This window comes from Canis lupus, chromosome 17, assembly GCF_011100685.1.
Source record: "Canis lupus familiaris isolate Mischka breed German Shepherd chromosome 17, alternate assembly UU_Cfam_GSD_1.0, whole genome shotgun sequence".
NCBI classification, from domain to species: Eukaryota; Metazoa; Chordata; class Mammalia; order Carnivora; family Canidae; genus Canis; species Canis lupus.
The window spans coordinates 29,096,204-29,121,801 of NC_049238.1; the positions used below are offsets into that span (position 1 = coordinate 29,096,204).

The following is a 25,598-nucleotide window of genomic DNA, read 5'->3' on the forward strand; positions in this document are numbered from 1 at the left end:
TAATAGATCCTTCTTAGAAATTTGATAAAAGAGGTGAGATGTGATCTGAGTGTCATAATTAAGCTTGATTGAATAGATTTACAAGTTTATATCCAATAAACAGAGAATACATGGTCTTTTCAAATATTCATATATTTTTAAGTTGACCTTAGGCCACATATGCCAAAACATAAACACACACACAACACACACACACAAACTCAAGAAATTAACAGAAGTAGAAAATTGTACAGCCTCCATTCTCTGCAACAAAACAATAAAGCTATAAAAATTAAAATCAAGAGGAAAGCCAAAAATACTTATCTATGCAGAAATTTAATAGCATTCTTCTATAAAGTCTTTAAGAGGGAATCAAAATTAAATTATAGATTATTTAGAAATGAGTTGCATTGAGAGTAATGCATATCAAAAAATCAGAATATAACCAAAGGAATATTTGACCTAAAATATTAACACGACAATTAAAATTATTTACATTTCTAAGAAAATAGGAGAGAAGTAAGCCCTCAAGAAAAATCAGTGAAATTACCTGAAGACAAGTGATTCAAAAACTAACAAAACTGATGAGCACATCAAGTACAAAAAAAGAATGCTTGGTCATAAAACCTGAAATGAATTTGAAAATCTAGATAAATTAGATACTTCTTACCAAACAGTGTCAGTACAGATGATTCTAAAGGAGGTAGAATCTAAACACAGAGTTCTGATAGTTTTGTAGTTGGCTTGTATGAAAACATCAAAGAATGTATAATTCCTCAGTTTTATAGCAGAGTAAGGTAGAATGATAAACAACTCATTGAACAATGTAGTATAACTTTAGAGCTGAGACTGGATGAGGGCCATGCGCGTGTGTGTGTGTGTGTGTGTGTATGTCCATGTCCATGGCATGTGCCCACACACACACACCCAAAGAGCTACAGGTGAGTATTATTCAAGCTTATACATTTAAAAATCTTAAAATGTTAGGAAGTCAAATCCAGCTGGATCTTCAGAAAGAGGATTTAATCTAAGAAAACAAGGATAATTTTAAATCTACTAATTGATTATATAATAAAGGGCAAGCCAATACAATCATCTTAAGAATAGTTGAAAAAGCACTTAATAAGATCTAACTCTAGTTTTTAACATTTCTAACTAGAAATCCCTCAGACAGTGGGGGATAGACAGTGTCTATGTAGCCTATCTTATCCCATTTATATTACATAGGCAGTTCTTAAGCAAAAAAAATCTCTCCAGGTTTGAACTGCAAAACACATCAGTGGGTGACAACATTGAATATGTGAAACGTGAAGAGTGGAATAAATAGGAAGATCTCATATGTTGGGTAATAATGAAAACATGTTCTATTGAAGCATAGATTTGAAAATTCTGATTATATATACCAAATATTTTGCAGGACAACAGTATAATAGAATGTGATATGGAATAAGTTTATTGCAGCACATGAACAAGAGTAGGAATTACATGTTATTTGCAGTTAAAGTCACGGAGCTCGTCTTACGAGACAATGTGTTTGTGTTGCCAGATAAGCCACCCACTTAATGTACTTCACAAACTCCATCATCAGTCACCATAGCCAAGATTCATTTTCTCTTCCTCAGCAATTTGATTTGTTGTGTCCACACTGTTGGCTATCCAAGAGTGAGATTGCAGTTATGTTCTCTTCTCAAGGCAGTGGCTTGGGGATATCATAGGAAAATAGGATGTATGCATTCTCCATATATCCTCCTGCAGCCACACTGGCCTTCTTTCTCTTCCTGGGACACACAAGAGTGCATTAGTTGTTTCCTCTGCTGGGATGCTCTTCTCCCAGATATCTCCATGGCCCACCCTCTCCCTCCTTCAAGTCTTTGTTCAGACATTGGCTTCTCAGTGATGCCCATCCTAATTGCAACTGTCCTCCACTTCCATGCACTTGGATTCCCCTTTGCTCTGCTGCATTTTTCCCCATGGCACTGATACCCTTACTACTACACAGTTTGCTCATTTACAACGTTTGTCCTTTAATTCATATCCTCCTCCATGGTGCTGTAACTAACTATATGAGGGCAGGAATCTGTGCCTGTTTTCTTTTTGGTGCATCCCAGGCTGCTAGAACAGCAGGTGCTCAATAATTATTTTTTGATGAATTTATTAGAACTTGAATACAAAGGCTTTCCTACACTGTATTTTGGTTAGACAGGAAGTGGACAAGGAAGATGGTCAGTGAAATGAATGATACAGGATTCAACATAGGAATGACCTGAGGGACCGTTGGTTTGGGAAATAGATCTACTTTTGTAATACAAAGAGCCGAGTGAACTGGAAGTGAGAAGACCTGGATTCTTGTTTGACTTTTACCACTGGCCACAGGCAGATCACTTGAACTCTTGGGCTTCAGGTTCTGTAATCTATAAAACAGACTACAATTTTTTGTTTAGAAGGCTAAACTAGGTGATCTGGATCTGACCCTGCTTTTCTGATTCTGTATGGATTTTACTGAGGAAAGATCGAACTAGTGATAACCTACCCCAATACCACGTGGCATCATTTTCACCCAGCATTTTCTGAACCCCCTTCTCCCCCCCAGAGATCATGGGGACTATGATAATGTGCTACTCTGGGTTTGTTTCAGCCTTTTCCTTAAGGATATAATGTTGGTATAGGTTTCTTAAAAGCTTAAACCAAGAGACTCATCTGTGGACTAGGGCTCCAGAAGCTAGGGCTTTGCTTGATTTATTTTTCTTACCTTTTTTTTTTTTTTTTTCTTACCTTTTAAAATGGAGGTGCAGTAGTGGTTAGTACATAATATCAGAGAAAGGAGAGAGGGGCATTTGATGGATCTCTGCCAGAGAGAGACACGCCAGATGGCGTTTGGGGAAGTTACACGGGAACTTAGCTCATTCTCCATCTTGCTGAGCTTCCACATCATAGAATCCTATAATCTTAATAAGTTCATCTCTTCAAAATTCAGGGCTCGGAGATGGAGTTCTTTCATGTTGATTATCACGTACCTTGTCTCCAGTCCCTGAAGGAGCCAGATTAATTCGTGGGTCTATTTCGGGGTTTTAAACATACACTGTTTTCAAAGAGCAGCCCTTAAAACTTGTTTTTAATTCAGAGATCTTTTGGTCAGTGATGAAGTCCAGTTCCCAGATTCTGCACATCCTGCAGGCACCTTCCTGTGCCACTCTTGATTTTGGCCATTGTGCTGGACGTCGATTACTCAGCCCAGGTGGGTGGGAGGGTGGAGAAGACCAATGCGGCCTCACACCCCGCCGTGTGGTGAGCACATCTCAGGGGAGATTTTTACGGTCGGCAGAACCGAGTGTGACAGTTTCCACCAGATTTCTTTCTTTCCCCTTGTCTTCGGTCAGTAAATAGATCCTCAGGACTGCCTGTGCTTCCAACACCAGTGCCCCACGCTGCCCCCAGGCCTGTGCTAAATTCTTTCTCTCCCATTTAGAAGAGAAGCCAGATTGCTCCAAGGCCCGCTGTGAAGTCCAGTTCTCTCCACGTTGTCCTGAAGATTCCGTTCTGATCGAGGGCTATGCTCCCCCCGGGGAGTGCTGCCCCTTACCCAGCCGCTGCGTGTGCGACCCTGCGGGCTGTCTGCGCAAAGTCTGCCAGCCGGGATACCTGAACATACTAGTGTCAAAGGCCTCAGGGAAGCCGGGAGAGTGTTGTGACCTCTATGAGTGCAAACCAGGTATGCGCGGGCATCGCCTCAGCAGCCTTGCTGCTTTGTGTCGCAGGGTCACAGGCCCCTCTGCCGCTGCCGGCCTCACAAGGAAGAGGAGTAATAGCAGCCTGACTTCCGGCCTTCTAGTCAGAGAACCAGAGTGATAATCTGCTGGTACATAAGCGCCTTCACACAGGGACTTTTTTTTCTTCTCTTCTTTTTCTTCTCCTTCAAGTATGCTTGATGGGGGAAGTGGGGTTAAAATTTATGATAATATAGCTACGTGCTTCATTCCCCCAGAGGAGTTCAGAGCCCTTACTTGTAGACACAGCAATCACTTTATTACATTTAAAAACAATCATCATATGTGAACAGAGCGTTATTTTTAGATAAATATATGCATCAAAACGCCAGATGTGTTGTAATGAAATTCTCCGCCCCAGTCTTTCTCCCTGCTAGCTTCTCACCATCCATCCCGCTGACTTTGAGAGCATGTGCTGAGTCTTCTTGGACTGTTCACTCACCTTCTTTGCTACATTTGATTTGTTGTCCTGTCCCGGCTATTTCTTGCTCTATATTATTTGTAACATCCTTGTTCTTGTGGCATTTCTGATTTGGTCTGCGAACAGATCTAGATGATAGTGATTTTCCTCTTTGCAAGTTTCTAACCATTGGTCAGAGTATTGTTCGTTTTATTTCCTAACTGCTAGATAAATGCCTCAAGCAAAACCATCCCTTGACCATTTCTTGCCCTGTTCCACCAGAAGCACCTCTGGCTGACTCTCCCTAGCCCCGTAACCACCACTGGTGTCGCTCCTTCCCTGCGCTTCATCCTCACTCCTTGATGTTCTGTACCCTGCCTTCCTGGCACAGCTGTGGGACATATTGCAGTCCTGTAATGTTGGCTGAAATAAAAATGTTCTAGGAGAGGGCTCTGGGACGCAAGGAAACTGCAGACCGACGCGAAGTGCCGGTGTTTCATTTTGAGACTCAAAATGCAAATGAATGTGACCGTAAATGATGCCTCTGTTTGCCTCTGTCAGTTTTCAGCGTGGACTGCAGCACCGTGGAGTGCCCCTCCGTTCAGCAGGCCGTGTGCCCTCTGGACAGCTACGAGACTCAAGTCAGACTCACGGCGGACGGTTGCTGCACCCTGCCAACAAGGTTGGTTTGTCATCAGCTCATCAACTTTCCTCCTTGGTCCTGTGTGTTAGTACAGTTTCAGGCATGCTGTGTGTTTTCCCCAAGTCTCAGGGAAATCTGAAATTCTCCTGTGTCTGTGGAGAAATCTGAACCGTTACTGGGACTTGGTATTTACATGTACGGTTCCTTGGATCAAAGCCAGGTGTCATCAGGTGAAGTCACTAAAGCCTTACAGATTCTTCTTTACTGAGGTGCCTGTGCACTTCCATAGGCTGGGAACCGTGCAGGCGAGTATGTCCCTCATGATGTAGCCAGGGAGGCAGCCAGGTATTGACCATGGTAGGCATGTCAGTTGATCCTCCACAGTGAGTCTTAGAGCTGCTTAACCATTGTGTCCCATGGGATGAGACATTGCACCCCTCATGGAAGTGCTCCTGACAGATCCTTAACGTTTGCAGTCACACAGTTACCCACACTTGTTACTTGCTGAGGCAAAGAGGAGTCTAAATGCTTTTGATGCCTTCCAGAAGAATAAACACAGCTGTCTTTGGCCTGATGAGGGGAAATGTTGTCATTTGTGTCATAGTAGTAGGACATCCACTTAGCCCTATAAGACCAGGTTCACTCCAGAGTATGAGGATCTCCAGGGCTTGTCCTTGACAGTCTTCAGAGCACCACCATGGAGCTGGCCCTCTGTGCATGGCAGTGGGGAAGACTGTGCTTGGAATACAGAGCTTATATTCTGTTTCTCCTGGTAAGATGCCCTCCCCTCTTCCCTGCCATGATCTCTCCTCCATCTTTCCCAGGCCACTAAGGCATCGTTTTGACTAGATCAGTTCATTTCTTTCTACTCTGCTCTGCATTTAACATCCATGGTTGAAATGGTGCCTCCTTTTGCTCCCTTTCTAACCTCTGCCTATCCCAGTCCCAGTCTCATGGTGGGAACCTCCCATTTGTGTTTGTTTTAGGAGTAGTTGTGATTTTATAGATGGCCAGATAAAACAGGAATATATATGGTCTGTAGGTAAGTGCCAGTTATGGAGGAGACATCCAGAGTGTGTTTTGATAATTACTTGTCTTTTCTTCTCTTAAAATACATTACCTTTTCCCTAACCTTTGTCCTGTCCGAAGCTCTAGGAGTCTTTCAGATATAATTTACACCACTCATCTTGTGCTTTATACTATATCATGAAGCAGATACAAAGATTTTTGTGAAGGTAACATACCAACCGTGGTGCAGCGCCTTCTTATGGTATTACAATGTGATAATGTATGTGAAGATACTTGGAAAGGGTGAAGCACTGTGCAAACATAAGGTATTACCAATTAGTAATGGAAAAAGAGGGAGTGCTACTAGCTGTAACAGATGTCCCTTCAAGGTCTTCATGAAAAGGAAGGTGGCACATTGCATTACAGAATCTAATTAATCGAAACTAAGCTGGTGGTTAATTAACAAGTCCTTTAGTGAGGGAAAGGGACAGTTCTCAAGTTACTGTTATAAACATTAACATGGCACCATCTGCACGTAGGAGGCACAGTAGGCGATTTTTTAGTCCCTCTAGGGGGTCGAGATGGGTAAAAGCTACTGGAAGACATATTTAATCTCGGCTTAAGGAAAAAAAATTCTCACAACTAATGATGTACAGTGATGAATTGGGCTGCTTCCTGAGCTCCCCGGAGCTGGAGAGATTTCTTTCCGTCTGGATGGCCACCTGCCAGGAATGCTTAGAAGAAATGTTACATTGGAGAGGAGGTTCAACTAGATGTCTTCCGTTTTTTCCCCAAGCTTCTGTGAGTCTTGTAAACATAAACTTTAAGATGGTTATTTTGGTGTTGACATAATTTTGACTTTGACATTCAGGACTAAATGATCAGGCAGCTAAAGATGCCTCTAATGAAGAAATTGTAAAACAGAGAAGGAAGTCATTCAGAATCCCACTGTGAATTGTTTGCACGGAAGGTATAAGTTCTCACAGCCCTTTAGTTTCCCATGTTTCTGGTAGTCCATGACCCATGTGCACTCTCGGCCCCTTCTCCACATCCATCCTGTGCTCCCACCTGGATGAGACCGTCCCTGTGCTTGCTGCTTGCTCACACTCATGTTCACAGGGGCCCACGCTCACACTCACTCAGAGCCCTTGTGGCTGCCGATGACTTTCCTTTTTTTTTAAACTTATTTATTTATTCATGAGAGACACAGAGAGAGAGAGAGGCAGAAACACAGGCAGAGGGAGAAGCAGGCTCAATGCAGGGAGCCTGACGTGGGACTCGATCCCGGGTCTCCAGGATCACACCCTGGGCTGAAGGCAGCACTAAACCTCTGAGCCACCCAGGCTGCCCTTCTGATGACTTTCTTGAGGGCCTTCCCCTCCTACGACCTCTGTTACCCTTTCAGGACTGCATTTCCTTCTCTTTGAAGTGTTCTCAGTTTTACGCCCTGAGGATGACTTAGGTGTCCTTCTCTCCTGCTCGTAAACAAATGCCCATGGATCTCTTTAAGCACTTTTTATAACAAATTGAAATCATTGATTTTTTTTGGTCAATATTTCCTACTCTGTGTGGTTTTCAAGGGAAGGGAGTATTTTGTAGCCTCCAGTAACTAGAATAGGAATTGCTGTAATATGTCTACCTATATCTGTGGATGAATGAATGAATGAATGAATGAATGGAAGAAGGAATGAGTAAGCCCACTCTAAGCCATGTTGATTTATTTGTTGAAGAAGAAAAAAAATGAATATTTTTAGTTTCCTGTTATCCTCCTACCATTGGGTGGTAATACTAATCCTTGTCTCACTTTAAAAACCTTGTGATTTTTCTCCACCCCCTTCTTTATGGCCCACTTCTCAGTACTATAGAAACTCTCCATTCCAAGCACCAAGGTCACCTCTCAAAGCCTTTATCTCTCCCTTCCACCTTTTCTAATATTGTTCACCCTGCAGGACTCCAATTAAATTCCACTTTATCCAAAAGGTCTTCATGCTTCAACCAACACCCATCCTACTCCCTAGGAACTTCTAACATATTCTTTTCTGTGTTGCCAATTAATCACATATTTCCTTGCATTGTTATTTAACTGTTACATGCATAGTCTTGTCTCACCACCTAAAGGACATTTCTAGAGGAATTGTGTCTTATTTCTTTTCCTCTGTATATATGCATTAATACTGAATGAAGGGGTTAATGCAGAATATGTTCAGACCGTGGCTAAGCCTAGGTTAGCATATTAAGTGGGTTCCCACTTATTAAGGAGGATGATAGGTCATACTTTGGCAAAAGAATAAAAATCCAAACAATCATGCAAAAGTGGAAATAAGGAGAGAGCCCAATATGGAGTAATAACGGTATTTTGAGAGAAAAAACTTTCATTCTTTTGTGTGATTTATGTCTTTAAGAGCATGGTGTGTAGGTGGAAAGAAGAGCATTGTAGAATACATAAAATTCTGTTACAATTATTTGATATTTACCAGCGTATTTATAAAGAACATTTTTAAGAACTTAGAGCCATTTCAGATCAAAACCAATCATGTGAAGAATTCAAGGGGAAAGCCCTTTACAGTTAGGGTGAAGGTAAAATACCAGTAGTGATTTATTTACCTTAACAGCCCCTTTTTTGTAAGGATCTATTGGACTTCCAAAGGCAAGGAAGGGAGCTTGTGGACTTGTTCTCTCTCGTCTTGAGGAACAAATTCCTCTCTCTCTCTCTCTCTTTCCCTGTGAAGGCTGTTCTACCACTGGAGCCCCTAACTGCCCTATTTCTGTGTGGGTCCTTTTTTTTTTTTTTTTTTTTTTTTAATTTATTTATGATAGTCACACAGAGAGAGAGAGAGAGAGAGAGAGAGAGGCAGAGACACAGGCAGAGGGAGAAGCAGGCTCCATGCACCGGGAGCCCGACGTGGGACTCGATCCCAGGTCTCCAGGATCGTGCCCTGGGTCAAAGGCAGGTGCTAAACCGCTGCGCCACCCAGGGATCCCTCTGTGTGGGTCCTTGCGCAGTTTGTGAATTTTCTTTTGAGTTGTCTGTTTTTGGTCATTCATTCGTCAAGCATTAATCAAGCCCCTGCAAGTGACAGACACTACCCTCTAGATGTCCTCATCGTGCACAGATATCTCTTTCCTCTTTGCACGGAAATCTCTTTCCTGTTTTGTTCCTGACAAACCCTTACCTTACCTCTGCCCTTTCCACATACAGCTTACTCCTTTGCTTGCTGCGTCTCTGTTTTTCCTTAATGGCCCATCCTTCATCTTCCCGTCTTCTGCTGGCTTTTCCTGAACTTCATCCCATTTTGACATCATTCTTACATATGATATAATTAACTCTTGACCATTTTTAATTCTTCCTTCCTCAGCTAGGTTTTAGGTTTCCAAGCACCCTGCCAATTCTTTTCACCCTTTTCTCTTCCTTTGGCACTGGAGTAGGATGTGAGCTCATCACACCTTTCAGGAGACAGTGAAAAGGAATGGGAATTAGCGGCTGGGGGCCTAAAATGTTCAATGATGGCAGAAAGGAAAACCAGGACTGTCCACGGGGCTCAGGACACCTGTGGTCTTTGGAAAGCTCTGTGTACATGTGTACATACAAATGCCTCTATGCAAAAGGAGACTTAACAACAGAGGAAGTTATGTCAGATACATTGATTCAAATGGTGTCTTTATAGGGAAGGACAAGGAATTTAAGTAACGGTGAAGGTGGCAATAACAAGGGTAGCTTAACTGTGTAATGTGCCCTGCTGTTTACAAACCTTTTCCACATTTGTTCTCATTTTATCATTCTGATTCCATGAGGAATTTATAGATACGAAAACAGAGGCTGAGAGAACAGGTGACTTGTGCAAAATCCTAAGTGTTCTTTGGCATAAGGATCAGAGCTGGGGTCCAAGTCTTCAATCCAGCCTTGTCCTCTCCACTGCAGGTTTTATGGATAATGGTGTTTTGCTATTGCCCAGAAAATACATCAATGATTATGAATTTATGTTTCACCAATGTATGTATTTATTTCAGCATCATACCCATTAACAAAATATGCATAGATGGGTGTTACTCATTGTTTCATAACAAGCAGGTTGTCTGGAGCTGGGTGGTCAACAGTGGAGTCACTCCCATGTCTGGGAACTCAGTCAGGATGACTGGAAGGGCCTAGTCACCCCCTGTGGGGTCTTTCATCCTGGCCTCCTCCTGGTAGTGGCAGAAGCGAGAGAAGTAGCAAAGTCTTGACAAACCGGGACACAGAAGTCACACAGCTTCACTTCCACCACGTTCTGTTGGTCTAAGCAAGTTATAGGGCGGCTTCTGATTCAAAGAGTTAGTTAGCAGTAGATTCCACCTCTTGATGAGAGAAGCTACAACGAATTTGTGGCCATTTTTAATCTACCGTAATATATATTTGACCAAAGAGGTACCCTTCAGATTTCATTCTCTGCTTGTAGATATTTGGTGGAATGCTTGCTGCGGCTATGGGATTTTTTTCCAAAGACTAATGTCCTTCCGAGCCTGGGGTTCTGCATCTTCAGCTGTAGTTCAGGTAACCTGTAGCCAAGCTTTTTCCCGTCAGCAGCTACCTTTCTGGCCTGCCACTGGACACTTCCTCTGGGAGTAGACATGTGATGTAGGAGCCTCTGGGCACCACCTCACCTTGGGCATCATGTAGCTTACCATTATTTTTAACTCCTCTCCTTAAAGTTGTGACTACCTAGTTAAACTTGGTTTAACAGGGAATGTCATTTTTGAATGCCACAAGATCTGCCTGGTGAAACCAGGTCAATTTTAAAAACAAACACAAAGCATTCAGAGATGTTGCACAAAAATACTCCTCTATAATGGTTGGTTATATAATGGTTGCCTGAGAGAAATGGACCTACCACGTGTAGGTGGAGGATAGGTCCAGCCTGGGATGTAGCTCTGTGCATCCCACATTCCCCTGTGTCAGCCAGTCCAAACCTCCAGGCAATTGGGCTGTTTCTCAAGAAGATGGCTCCTAGATCACAATTTTTTTTTCTACACTTCTCTCTCTTTGTTATGTGCCTGATTTTACAGCGGCTTCCCATTGCCTCTATAGTTTTTCATATCTTTTTAGATACAGGCTTATAGGGCAGACATTAACTAGTTAAAAATCTAGACTCTAATACCACCAACCTTATTTCCTCTCACTATAAGTCAAATGAGTTTTTCAGTACCCTTATGCCTTTAATTTGTTTTTTAACTACTTCCATATTTTTATTAAGAAGACGAATGTAATGTATTACTGACAGTCACCTTTTTGAAATTCATTTTAATGAGATTTGTCCCAAAGGTTTCGTTCTGAAACCATTCTGTGATCAATTTCTGTCTGTAAATAGGCATTCCTTAAAAGTTATTGAGAAAAGTCCAATCTGGTTATTTTGAGGTGAAAATCAATGAAGTCATTGTTTATGATGTTCAAACTTAAAATAAGGTTTTTCCTGGGTTGTACACGGTGCAGCCAGCCAGGTTCCCAAGCTCCCTCCTGGCTCCAGCGTCTTTCTGACTAACAGGTCTGACTCCCTTCCAGAACCTATATCCGGAACATTTATATCTCTGCTTTCTGAGACACTACACTGAAAAACCTGTTTTATTTTTAAATGAAGATTTTGAAGTATTTTAAACTTTTTTTTTTACTTATCCAAAGTAATCAAAAATTTTAAATTGTTAGGCCAAATGTTGACTAATATGTGACTTTGGTTTTTACCAAAAAGTTTAGTAGAATATCTTGAGCACATTATATTCCAAGTGTGGTTCCACTGGCAATGTTGACAAATTCGAATCATAGTGCTCCTCCTCAGCTGACAGGTTGTATGGTTCTCCTGTTTTAGAGATGAAACTTGGTGAGCTAGGATGGGTCCTGCTTGGTGAGTGGTAGAGCCAGGTTGTATGAGCACAAACCACTAGGCTCACTGTCCCCTGTGGCCCTAAGCTCACTCCCCACCCACCTGTCCCTGGTCCTACCACTTAGGAGACCCAACATACCATGTCCTATACTTCCCTTTGTTGTGATAGTCTGGGAGCAGATGTGTGCACATGAGTAAACTGTCCAACAGTTAAGGAATACTTACCCACATGTCACCTAGTGCCCTGTAAAGAGAGTACACACCCGAAGGTTTCGTGCTAGAATCCAGGCCCACTTCTGCATGAATTTGAGCAAGGCTCTCATACCATCTGGGTCTGTGTTCTCTGAGAGAAAACGGGAAAGAGGGATTTGATGATCTGAGAAGTAACTTCTATCTTTAAATTCTCTGACTTTCCTAAGCCCTTTAGAGGGGAAAGAACCCAAGCCACTGGTGCTAGGACACTCCCGGGTGAGAAAGAAGGAACATTATAGAAAATTCCTGGACTCCAGGTAATGGGAAAGAAATAAGAGTTTGCATGGTCATAGGAAGGGAAGAAAGTCTAAATGAAGTCATAGAAGAATTTTGTTTACTTTTTTCATTTTCTAAAAAAAAAAAGACTTAGGAAAGGCAAAATGAAATAAACTTATAAGACTAGTGATTTAAATCAGGGTAATCAGACTGGTTCAGTTGTGAAAGCTGGGTGATAATCCAATAAAGTAAATTAGTGGCTAATGGAATACTGCTAGTTACTTTTTTTAAAAAACATCTGTAAATAGTCCCTTATGTAGCAGGATTGGAAACTGATTCAGTCAAAGGCTGACTCCATAAAAAAAGGGCTTACTTCATTAAATTGGAAGATGGACATCTCTGCCTGTCAGCCTGCCTTGCTGGATGTATCTTGAGGATATGATGTGTCCTCCTACCCCCAGCACACTCACCGGCAAGAACTACAACCTGTGTGTGGCTGCTTACTGGCTCCCAGACCATGTTTGTACTTGTTTCTTTGAGGTTTTATCTACTACTTGACTTTCCCTGAGGTTTTATCTTTGTTCTGTCACTCTTTATTCAGCTCCCCCATGTTCTTACTGCATGTCTCTGTATTTTATTCTATATTGTATATACACATAGACACCCACACCCAGCATTATATGGGTGGAAGAGCATTAGATTCTCTATTCTGGATTATGAATGGATCATTTCTTTCTATGACTCTTAAAATAAAGGATCTACTGAATTAAGTTCCCTTTTCTTTGTTTGATCCTCAGTTTTATTTCTTTCTTATAAGACACTGACCTTAGAAGACAATTTCCCACTCATACCCTGTCATATCATAACAGCTTGAAATACTGCAATTCCAGGAAAGGAAATAAGATAAAAGGATGCCAACCCCATTGAATCTGAAGGATACATCAGATAACACAGCCCATGACCAGAACAAAAGTCATAAAGTTCCTTTACTTTCACTGTAACATCTGCATGTTTGTATTCAGCTGCTATACGTTGAAACTCTAGAATGCTTAGCTCCCATTCATCAATCTTGGTTTCTCCGTACTCTCAAGAAAAATCCATCTTGAGGTGCCTGGATGACTCAGTCGGTTAAGCGTCTGCCTTTAGCTCAGGTCATGATCTCAGGGTCTTGGGATTGAGCCCTACATCAGGCTCCCTGCCAGCAGGCTCCCTGCTTCTCCCTCTGTCCCTCACCCCTCTTATGTGCATGGTTTCTCTCTCTCAAATAAATAAAATCTTTTAAAAAAAGGAATAGAAAAATCTATCTTGTTGGTGCTACGTTATGATAACAGAATCTTAGGACATTGTCACACTGTTTCTTAGGATGAGCTTCTTAGAGAAGGAGCTTTCTTTCTGGGGTTCCAGAATTCACAGCCTGATATTGACTACACCAGACAAGGCTGTCAGGATAGAGACTTTGGCAGGTTGTCCCTTCCCTTCAGAAGCACTTGAGTTCAATAAAAACTAATTTAACCACAAAGCTACAGTTTGTAAAAACAAAGTGCAGCTTTGAAAATGTCAGATGTCAAAGATCACTGAAGGCCTCATGGAAGACTGAGAACACTGGGCTTGGTCTAGTGTGGGGCATGGTGATGAATAAGATATGGCCAAGGTTTGAAGGAACTCAACACCTTACAAATGTCAGCTCTGCCAGTTTCACAAAAATGTTCCAGACTTTTGCAAGGTAGTAAGTAGGGAACACACACAGATATCCGCTTCTACCACTCCCAGTGACGTGAGAACTATATGATCTCAATATTTAAAGCTATAGGCAAATAGGGAGGGATATGAAAAATTATCAGTCCGTCCACTTCTGAGTAATAGTTTGGAGTGACAGTGTCAGGAGTCCTTTAGCTTCCTTTGGCTAACGTACTAACGTTTGGGTGGTTGAACTTTCCAGAGCTCCTCAGCCAATTGTCTCCAGAGCCTCAGTCTGTCTGTCATTCTGCATTGAGCCTGGAAGCCTTGAGGATGGTATTGTGGGGGGTAGGGGTTATACAAGCACTAAGAACACAGAGGGTAAGACTCTCAACAGAAAACATCAGCCCAACCAAACACAGGTGTCAAAGTCAGAAACTTCCTGAGAGTGGCTTGGAACTGATAGGTTCCTTCAAAGCTCAGGGAGCACTCTCCAGTTCTTAGTGTTCTTTAGATCATCAAATAATATTTATTATAGATGCATATGCTTTTAACATTGGGCTAGGTAATTAATATTGGTTGTATCACATCTAGCTATCCAGTGGAAGTTGTCCCCAAATAGGCACTTTCAAAAGGACTTCATCAAATTAAGAGCCTTGTAATTAATGATCATATCCATCCGTTCCCAAAACATTGTCTCAAAGAAGATGGCATCTAATAACATTTTTTTTTCTTGGTAAGATTAGTCTAGGACAGATTTCTCTAATTCAGTTCCCTTTTTGGATGTTCTCTTGAATTTGGGTAATTTATCCAGCTGCTTTTAGAGAATTTATAAAATTAAATTATACAATATGTAAAATATGCATTAGCATAGCACAGATTTAAAACATTCCTGACTCTTGACATGCTATCATGGTAGCATTCTCTCTGTTTTTAAACACATCCAGAAAAAAATGTGGAAATATATTTGAAGTCCTTCTTTCTCAACCAAGAAAAGAACATCTATTCTGTTGCCCTCTGCCACAGTGATTTTTGGCCCAAAAGAGCAAGTCAACTCATAACTAAAAAAGCCAGAGTCTATATTAAACTCTGATGTTTTTAAAACAAAATAATTTTAGGAATTCCATGTTATTATTGGACTTAGCCCCAGATTGAAGAAAATATGCTTTCCTAGAAGTAAAGCCCTTGTCCATGGAGATGAACTATCTCCATAGTAGAGAGTTTAATTTGTCAATAATTCACTTCAGATGTGTAAGCTCTATTCTTCCTATGCTAGTGCTTTATGCCTGTTGTGTTTGACCATGAAAATGGCCAGTATCTAGTCATCTTTTGTATTGGTTTAAGTCCTGAAACAAAGTTTAAGGCTCTCTTTGAGTGGCTACAGTTTGGTCTGAGTGGGCCTGGCCATCACCAGACATTCAATACCTGGCCATCTCGCTGAAAGAACATAACTCAGCTGAGTTCCGTAAGACTGTCTGTGAAGTTGTCAAGTAGACTCCACTGCACAGATCCTATTGACCTTCAGAGGACTCTTCCCACCCACTTTCATTTGACATTATCATCATCATGACACAGGCAAATAGAACAGCTCCAGGCGGCTTTGCGAAAATATTTTGTGATGTTATTCACGTAATGAATAAGCAAATCTAAAATGTCAGAAATTCTCCTCCTGGAAATGCCCAAAGCAACCACAGATTTCAGGGACAGTGTATTTTACTGTTCATCTGCGCCTGTCTATAAGATGTAAGTGATAGTGCTGCTCATTGTGTAGACACCGTTGGGTCTAGAGAGTTGGGGATTACATTTGCAGTAGACATTTACTGCTTAACTGCAGGTAACGTGAAGGCAAAGACAGCTTGTTTCTCTAGAACTAGATGCTCACTTAATCTGTGAATGTATCACGCAGATAAGTGAATCTTAAATTGCCCTTTCCTGACTTTGCCAGGATGTGTGTGTATGTGTGTGTGTGTGTTTGTTTGAAAAGGAAAGAAGTTGTAGGTCATGACTGGTGCTATGATCAAGTACTTTGATTGCCATAGCTAGGTCATGGACTCCTGAAGACTCTCCATGACACTTCCTGAGACATTAGATTGTGTGCTTTTCAAGGGCAAGGGTGCACCTTCAATATCTCTTTCACACTAGTGCTGAGCACAGGTAAATAAATACTCAATAATTGCTTTTAAGTAAGTTTATAGGTAGTTGATCTGTGGCAGGTCCTAGCATCAAAACCTCTTAGTGGTTTTGGTCTGTTCAGGGAATGAACATTTGAGTGTTTATCAAGTGTGGACATTGTGCTACCTGGTGGGAATGAGACAAACACAAATGTTAAGGAGCTTATAGTCTAAAGGGAAGGCAAACACGTATAAATCATTATATTTCAAAGTGCTGCATGCTTTAGCAATAGAAGTGTGCAAAAAATCCGCTCATAGAGCAAAGAGATACTAATTCTGATTTGACTTTTGAGCTGAATCTTTAAGAATGAGTCAGAGTTCAGCAGCTGGAGAAAGAGGAAAGGGCATTCTAGGCTGTTGTGGTCATTGATTTTTAAACTTTTCATGTGACTTCCAGCTTAAAACAATATCACTAATCCCCGTCTTTCTTTATGATTCAAGAAAAATGGAATTCATGACAATGTTGATTTTTTCCCCCCTCAGAGAGCCACCCCTTTTCAGGACTACATCACTTGTTTAAGATGGTTTATTACTTTCCTATTGTTTTCAATTAAAGATGCTTCATAGTATGGTACATGAGGTCCCCTCTTACCCAGCCCTGGGCTACTTCCCTAGCTATGTCCCCAGCAGGTCCCCTTACAGTATATCCCCCAAGCCCCTTCCCAACACATACTGTGCTTCTAGTGGGCTGAGCCATTTGCTCCAACCTATATACATTATACTCTTTCTTGCCTCTGCAAATTTGAGTAAGTTCTTCCTCTTCCTGGAATGTCCTGACCTCCCCTCCCTGTTCCCCCATGCCTGATAGATGCCTGACAGCCTGTGCCCACTCACAGTCTCCCTTCACACCTTCACACACACATACACACAGCACTAGGTATTTATCTTTAGGCCTCTCATCAGAGAAGGCATCGTGGAAGAAATGACTGTTGGAGTGAATGGAGGACTATTAGGCACGGGAGGGACCTAAGTATTGAAGATGTAGAAGACAAGTGTGCTTTCCTCCAGAAACCACCAATGAATGGCTAGGGCATATGTACGGCACAGGGAGGTAGCTGGTTGATAGCACAATTTGCACTTGGCTACTTGTCAAGCTTGGGGCTGAATTTGATCTCATGACATTTTTTCTTTGCTTCACTTTTTTTCTCTTATCTTTAATTATTCATGTCTTAAAACTGGGATGCTTCATGTAGAAATATGGCTTCTTTTGAGCAATGGGAAGGTGTAGCAACATTGTACATGTCATCATGGAATGAAAAATAAATAGACCTTCTTGAGTTGTCTACAACAGCCCTTTCTGCTTTCAGGATTCCTGCCTGACTCCGAAAGACATTCAAGTTTGGTCTCTGGGTTTAGCTAACTTGGGATTGGTGTCGAGGGACCAGATGTGGATGGAGGTTAAAGGGGCAAGAAGTTTAAAGACGTCATGAAGATCAGGGCCCAGGTGGACCCTGGGTTTGGGGCTGTATTGCTAAGGAGTTAGTCAGGATGAGACCCAGGCTGAGGAGAAGAGGGAAAGATGTTTGGGGTGCAGCTGTCTTAGAAGCTGAGAGTCAGGTGGTGGGAGCATGGGCATGGAGGTCCGGGAGCATGAACCATTGTGATCAGTAGGTGAAGTGTTTGGCTCAGAGATTTTAGAGGGCTGTGGCCTGAGGAACAAGTGGCAGAAGTGCAAGACACAGATTCCAAAAGATCAGGCAAGCTCAGGGAGTTGAAAGTGCTTCATCCACATAGACATGGAAGCCTTCCAAATTATTATATAAAGTAGCTAACAGGTGGTGAGCGCTTCTGTGTTCCAGGTACTACCCTGTGTGCTTTTCATATACCAGTTTATTTAGTTCACAGAATAGTTCTAGGAGATCTGAGTGCTTTAATCATCTCTAGCTTACATATGGCACAGGTGGAGCTAAGAGAGATGATGTAATTTGCCTGAGGTCCTCTAGCTCCTTAGTGGCCAGAATTCAGACCTAAGATTGTCCTAATGTCCAAATGCATTCTCTGAAACCCCTTAGGAAATGGAGAGGAGACAGAGCCACAGAAAGGGAGGGCTTGCATAAGGGAGGAAAGTGTCAGCTTGGGGGATATAGTGTTGACCTCCCTTCCAGCCCAGGTGAATGAGCGAGTGTGGGGGAATTCACTATCTCAGTAAAGACAGCCGCAAGGAAATAGCATTTGGGAGAGAGCCAGGTAAGTGTCAGAACAGATTTGAGTGGCATGCTTTGTGGTGATATTCAGATACCGAGTTTGTCTGCAAGGGAAAGGTTGGGGAAGGCAGAGAGGTTTGAATGGGAGAATGAGTCCCAGGGAAGCAGAGCAATACTCAGTAAGGATGTACCATTCCCTTGAGGACAGGAAACCAGAGGATGTTGCACTTTGCACTGATGACAAGGATGAGAGGTCTGGGAATTGACAGCCCACAAGGGTCCAAGTGGACACATGCTTAAAGACACTCGCTGTGTCAGCACCAGCTCAGGCCCCAGGTGGCTCTGGAGGCTTGAAGGCATGTCCCGAAGGCTGCCCTGACTGTTAAGGTTTTCAAAGAGAGGGTTAGTCCTGATGTGGTGTTTGCTCTTTCTGTGTTCTGGAGAGGAAATGGAATAGTTCACATGCCACTGTGTTCTCATTTGTGATCATACAGCCTACTCCTTCCTCAACTAAACTCCCTGAACTGAGAGCCAGAACCCTGTGAATCCCTAGCCCCACCCAGCCAAGTGCCTCCTGCTTGTACTCACTCAGCAAATAGTTATGAAGTAGTCGTATGTTCATAATAAGCTGATTCCATGTTCCACAACATCCATTTCTAATGCAGTGAGTGATTCCAGCTCTGAGATGGGAATACCGTATGTTGCTATATTAAAACTTCCTCTCCACATCTAAACCCAGCCCTTCCTCTTCCCAGCATGTACCTTGCAGGGGTCCCTGCTCTCTTCTTCTGGCTCACTCGGTCCTCTCTGTCCCTCACTCCTGCCCCTTCACCCTCTTAGGCCATCCTGCCCACCAGGAGAGCAAATGCCAGTGTTTTGCTCCCAGACCTGAGGAGGTGAAAGCAGAGAGCCTTCCGTTCCTGGAACTCGGTCATTTTCAGAAGGCTACACTGAGTGTGGTTTGGGATGCCTGCCAGATCCGAGCTCTCCTGTTTCAGTGGGGGCCTGGGCCCCGGGGAGGCCTTCCAGCTGTGCCTATGCTCTGGTTCCTTTGCTGCCAGGACTGAATCCCTCTGGAACTTTTGCGACTCTCTTTAGCCATCATTTTGAGGCATGTGGTGTGTGTGAAGTGCTGTTGCCTCCTCATCCCACCTGCTTACTATGGAGCATGGTTCTAGAACATCACTAGATGTTCTACATCTACATAAACACTTTTACATCTACATCTAGATCGACATCTACACTTTTCTTTCAACTTAGCCCTGTAAGATAAGATTCCTGAACTACATGCCAGCCTTGAGGAGGGAGCTGTAATCAACTGCCATTGAACACCAGAAGAGAAGAGCTACAATGACTATTAAGGTCTTAGCAATGGACCTTGTCATTATTACTGATATTAGAAATGCAAAGGAATATTTTACCTCATTGCCCTCAATTAGTATCTTCTTTGTATTGAAGCATATCCTGTGATTATTCCCCACAGAAAAAAACAAAACATCACAATGATGCAGAGTGATTTTACTATTGTCTCTGAAGGAAAAGTGGGGAAGAATGCAGCTTCTGGTTGTGAAAATGAGGGGGGACAGCTGCTGGAAGGAAGCGTGTGATCCTGAGAGCTGGGCCAGATGCTTGTGCAGCTAAATAATGCACATGGTTAGCTGCCCGGATGGTGGAAATGCAAGGAGATGTTGCAAGGAAGAGTGACTAAGGATTTGGTACTAAGTGAGTAGCAAGTCTCTTATGGTGAGAAATGAGAAAAATTGTGATCCTAAGGAACTTCTGAGGAAGGAGTGCAGTTCTATATAAGGATAGTTGGACCCAGAGGAGGGAAACCCATTTGTTTTGGGATGTTTTATTTGCAGTATCTCTCTTTTTAATTTTTTAACTAAAGCATTCTTTGAGAGAGGTAAGAAATTAAATCAGTACAAAAATAGTACATCAAATTTATTTAAACTTGAAGCTACTTCTCATAGAATAGAATGTTTTATTTGTATTGTAATTTCTGTTCCTGACAGTTATTCATTAATACACTGAGTAGAATCCTAGTAGTACAAGTGCTTTTTACCCTTTTATTTCCACATTTCTCCTTGTTTTCCTAGCTAAAGGGAGGGCTCCCTCCTGCCTATAAATAGTCATTCCTTATTTACAGACCTGCTTCTCCCCTTACAAAGGGCTTCAGCATTCACCCAGGTGTGGAGTGCATCCAGGATTGGGAGGTGCTGTTTGCAGAAGGTCCCGTGGAGTTGTTTTCCCTCTAGGATGTAGGCCAGGATATGGGTCTGCTTGGGGAAGATGAGGTGTCCTCGGGTACTCTGTTGCTTCCACATTTCCTCCTCTGCAGGAGTTTATTGTAGGGGGATGTTAGAATAACATTTAGCTGCTGCTCTGCATGGGTCCCAAAGCAAGGCACTCCTGTGCTTTGCTGCATGGTAGTGGGAATGGCCTGGAGGATTCCTCTCCTGTGGCCTCTTCTAACCCACTCTGGTTTAGTCTCCTTTATGGTGTCTCCAGTCATTCTAGTGAAGTAAACTATTGATTCTTCTAACCAAACTATTGATTCTTATTAACCATTAATTAAATGTTTATTCCAGATTATTGTTTTGATGGCTTTATCCTTTATTTTTTCATTTACAAGACAAATAAGACATGCCCTCTGCACTAGGGGGATTCAACAGGAGAGGTATAAGATTTTGATTTCATTGGATAAGCATGTTCAATCCCAAGGGTTTGGTACTCATGTCTGCTATTGAAGGTCCAAGGTCCAAAGAGAGAAAATTCCTCCTGGTTGCCTTTTTAAAAAATGTTTCAAATTTTTATTTAAACTTTAGTTAGTTAACATATAGGGTAGTCCTGGTTGCTATTTGATCAGAGAAGGCCTTGTAGGGTGAGTGGGCTTCACATTGTATGGAATTCACAGGGGCAAAAGAACAGAGTTAGATTGCACATCTGAGCTTTGGTGCTGGGGGCGAGTGGGGAAGACTTGGATGAACGGAGTTGGTGAATGGCAGATTGCCCTTGCTGCTCTGGTGCTGCAGATGGAGCAGCCAGTAGAACAGGGAAGCTCAAAAAAGAGGAGAGGCTAGACTTGCAAGCACTCCGTGAACTGTGCTAGGACTCTGGCCTGCCTGGGACTGTCATCCAGGAAGCAAAGGACAGAAAGGGGGAAAGCATTGGTATACATTGCCTTTCAGGCAACACAACCAGCCAGCCTTTGCCTCCTAAGGAGGGGAGTGCCCTCTAGGGGCTTAGATGATTTCTGAGTGCTGTTTATCACTGTTACTCCGGCGCTCAGATGCCCACTAAGCTGAATCCATTACCTACTCGAGAGAAAAAAGACAGCTTAAGCAACCCACCTGGCTGCAGCTGTGATTACATTATGCAAAAATTTATTAATGTGGTGCCTTGATTGATCATTATCTTAATACTGAGGATAACATTAGAAGCTTGATTTTTCTGGCAAATTGCTCATACAGGTTGCTTCTTGTTTGAAGTTAAAAAGCCCTTAGCCGGAGTATTATATGATGCTATGAACTGTCCCAAATAGGCAGACCCGTAGAGATAGAACACAGACTTGTGGTTGCAGGGTCTGGGAGGGAATGGGAATACAGGGTTTCTTTTTGAGGTGATGAAAATGTTCTAAAATTAGGTAGTAGTAATGGTTGCACAACCCTGTGAATATAAAACCATGGGATTGCACTTTAAAGGGGTGATTTTATGGTATGCTAATTATATTTCAATAAAGGTGTTATTTTATTTATTTATTTAAAAAAAAAAAAAAAGCCTTTCTTCTCTTACGTGTCCTGCAAATAGCTCTGCCTGAAGTAGCCTTTTTGAGCTCATGGTATAGAAATATCAATGTTTTGCTTCTCACTTTCTCTTTTGTAGTTTTGTTTAGTGGCTATTATCCCTCTTTTATTAATTTTCCTAATTTAGGAAGTATTTATTAATGACTACGCATAGTAGATGTGAGGAGTGCTTGTGGTAAGATTCATACTTACCACAAAACAGAATGAGCAGAACCTTAAGGGAAATACGGTATCTGGCAGCTCTGAGAGAAGCTGTCATTTGAGGTTGGCCCAGGAGGACAGATGGCATCTGGACAGACATCTGGTTGAGGGTGTTCAGGAGGGAGCAGGGGCGAGTGGTGCAGAGGCAGCAGAGTGAGGGCTTATGCAGAGAAGAAAGGAGTGACTGGAGAGGAAGGAAAATGAAGAGAAAGACCATGGAATAGAATTGAGGGGAAAGGCACGTGACTGTGTTGACTGCCAGGCTGAGGAATTGATCAGTTAAATAAGGAGCAGCTGAAGACTTGATGCTGGAAGTACAGGGACTGGGCCATGGAATGGGTGTAGTGAGGGTTGGAAGGAGAGACTCGGGTGGGGGTGGGGGGGAACAGGTGAGAACCCAGAAATGGGGAGGGGTATGATTTAGAAGTGGGACCAAGTGTCAACATCCATGTCATGAGTATCTCTTTCTCATGTCACTCTGTTTCCTCTGTCACTGATCCACACATTTTCTACATTTTCTTGCTTGCTCTTTATCCAGACGCTGGGGTCAAGGGTAGGAGGAAGACTGGGGAGACGGCTGAAGTTTCAACCGAATAGATAGTCGCTTGATAGATACCTGATGTGTGTGAGTCCAGGTTTCACCTTTCTGGTTTCTTCGTAAGTTCCTTCTTTATGAAGGTGCTAATAGTCTTTAATACCTGTTCGTCTTAGGTTCAGGGGAAACTGAGAAGTCAAAAGATAGTAAGAAGTGAGAGGGCTTGCCAAGGGGCTAGTCCAGAAAAGGCAAGGAGCTAGGAGCAGACCAGCCAGCAAAAACCGAGACACCTGAATCCTGGGAACTTAAACATGTAGTCATTCTGGGTTAGAAGCAAAAACTCATTATCAAGGGTTTTCCTTTGCTAAGTGGGTTACTAGGCACTTGTACGTGATTTCAGACCTTCTGTAACATGTTGCAGACAACATTTGTGAATCTCTACAAAAGCAAGAGAGAGAGCTAAATGTTGGGAAACAGGTCAGATGTAAAAGGAGAAAAAAGGAAACCATAGTGCAGACTCCATTATGGTTTTCAGCTTGGTGGGATTTCTGACCGCCTAGCAGAGAGCCTGGCCCACATGTGCCCATTCGTGTCCGGTAAAGGTCACTGAAGGGCTGAAGGATATCCGAAGAGGTGTTTTTTGGTTTATTGTGCACTCTCTGGTGTTTGAATTAGAATGATTCCCTAGAACACATCAGTAGGGAGGAATGTGGATCCCAGAAGATGTGGAAGAAAAGGTTAGTCAGCAATTCTTGGAGGATGCTTTCGTTGTGATCACATCCAGATACCAGGATCAGGGCATGGCCTCTCAATCCCCCTAGCCTCATTACTCTGTAGAGCCTGAAGAGCTGAACTTGTACAGAGGATCAAAAATAAGTGTAAACAATATATCATTACTGTAATATCACAGGGATAGGATTATCTGCTTCAGACTGCAGGGACAGGCACAAAAAAAAGTCAAAGACTGTAGGATAACCTTTGCAGGAACTAAAAACCCAATTCATTTTGACTCTGCCCTATAAGGTAATTATCCTATGGGGATACACATCTCCCCACTCAGGCAAACGTTTATCTTAAACCATAGGAAGAAAAGGAAGAAACACCATTGCAGCAAAACCTTAATTACCTGACCCCCCTCTTCTCCCAGGTGCCCAGCATAACTGTCACCCCACTTGGAAGAAGGCTGAGAGGGCCCACCTCGAGAGGGGTTGTTCACACCTTTCCAGTGGCTTTCATGGTCTTTGGTGCAAATTTTAATTTAAATTGGTTTCCTTTTTAGTTTTACAGTTAACCTATAAATGTGACTAAACCTCTGGGCCTTGATTATTGAGGGTACTCATGGATTATATGCATATTTTAATTTGTTAAACATCCAAAGAACAATAGGAGAACAAAACAGTCAAGTGAGAAAGGTGGAGTGGGGGTATGGGAAACAAAACCAAAATGAATGTGCGTGTTAAAAGTTCTCCCCTGCTTGGTGTTACCCTGCCCTGATCTTGACCTATGCACAAATATCCACATACTTCCTGCAAGGATGTCTCTTTTTAGGGTGCCTTCCTTTCACTCCTGTCAACCCAGGAACTCCCTTCATCCTCTCTGGACTCTGGCCCCACTTCCAGCCCCAGGGGAGCTGCGGGCTGGGGTCTAGCTGCTCCTTCCTTTTATTTCATGTATCCTGACACCCTGCTGCCCTGAGCTGCTCATTTCCTGCCTAGTTCCTTGTAATAGATCATCAGCAGACCGTTGACAACATTTTGATGTCCTCATAGGGATACCCACCTCATACGTGTACCCACCTCTTACTTTCCTGTGTTTAGGTTGGTTTCCCAGTAGAGTTGAAGTTAAGTAAGGGTGAGAGCCGGCAGATGGAGCTTGCAGTTCAAGGAGCACCTCATTCATGCGTGTAGAGATAAATGGATGTGTAGTAGCTTAGGAGATCCCCCATATTAAGACTTGCAGCTTTCAAGTAGCTGTCACAACGTCCACTTACTGAAGCTTATGTCATTTATAAAGAGCTCCTCAGTCTTCAGTTATGAAGTCTGTTTCTTCCATTATGCACAATTATAAATTAATGTGGCTAAAGATGAGGCTGCTCCTAAGACCCAGTCACACTGACAAAAAGAGACTCAAAAGCCACTAATTTCATAGCTAAAAAAAAGGGTCAGAAAACTCTGAAAAACACCAAAAGGTCAATAGCAACAAAGCAGCGATATAGGACCATTTACACAGGAGTACCCCTCTGTAAGAGCCCACGTGAGCATCACTGATTTATGGGTAACACCATAATGTGTGCACATAAACATGGCCCTGCATCATCAAGAAAATGCTTGTTATGCTAGTCTGATTAAGTACGAAATGATGTAATGCATTTTAGGAATATTTCTGTCAAAATGGTTAAAGTTTAAAATATGGGTGTATACTAAGGAGATGAGCCTCAGTTATTTGGAATGCAAATTGTGTTAGCATCCACCCCCCATTTCCCAGTGACCCCAGATAAACAGGACAGTATCCTATAGACAGGCTCGTTTGCCACAGCCACTGCCACTTTGTGGCCTCCCGACTTCTATGTTGTTGTTTATTCATGGGGTTTTCCTTCCCTTTTCTTTGGTTTCAGATGCGAGTGTCTCTCTGGCTTATGTGGTTTCCCCGTGTGTGAGGTGGGATCCACTCCTCGCATAGTCTCTCGTGGAGATGGGACACCTGGAAAGTGCTGTGATGTCTTTGAATGTGTTAATGGTACGTGGGGTTTCTCTTGTTCTCAGAGAGTGTACATTCGTGCAGGAGGAGGGAGGGTTCCATCTGGCCACTTCTGCCTTTTGTAAGGCAGGGCATATATTCAGGGACCTAGAGCAACTCATTCAGAAAGAAGGTTTGCTTGAGATCCCACAGTGCAGCACAGGAAGTGAGGAACAGGGATCTTCATTCCTTCCATCAGAAACAGAATTTTGGAAGT

General features: G+C 42.6%; 1 protein-coding gene across 3 annotated transcripts in view; it reads left to right on the top strand.

Moving 5' to 3' along the window:
* CRIM1 (cysteine rich transmembrane BMP regulator 1) overlaps positions 1 to 25,598 on the top strand; it is a 184,877-nt gene that overhangs the window by 80,189 nt on the left and 79,090 nt on the right. For all 3 annotated transcript variants that reach the window (XM_038561256.1, XM_038561254.1, XM_038561255.1), the window contains 3 exons: positions 3,446 to 3,688; positions 4,705 to 4,825; positions 25,260 to 25,381. In XM_038561256.1, coding sequence (XP_038417184.1) covers positions 3,446 to 3,688; positions 4,705 to 4,825; positions 25,260 to 25,381 — 486 coding nt within the window. The remainder of the gene's footprint in view (positions 1 to 3,445; positions 3,689 to 4,704; positions 4,826 to 25,259; positions 25,382 to 25,598) is intronic.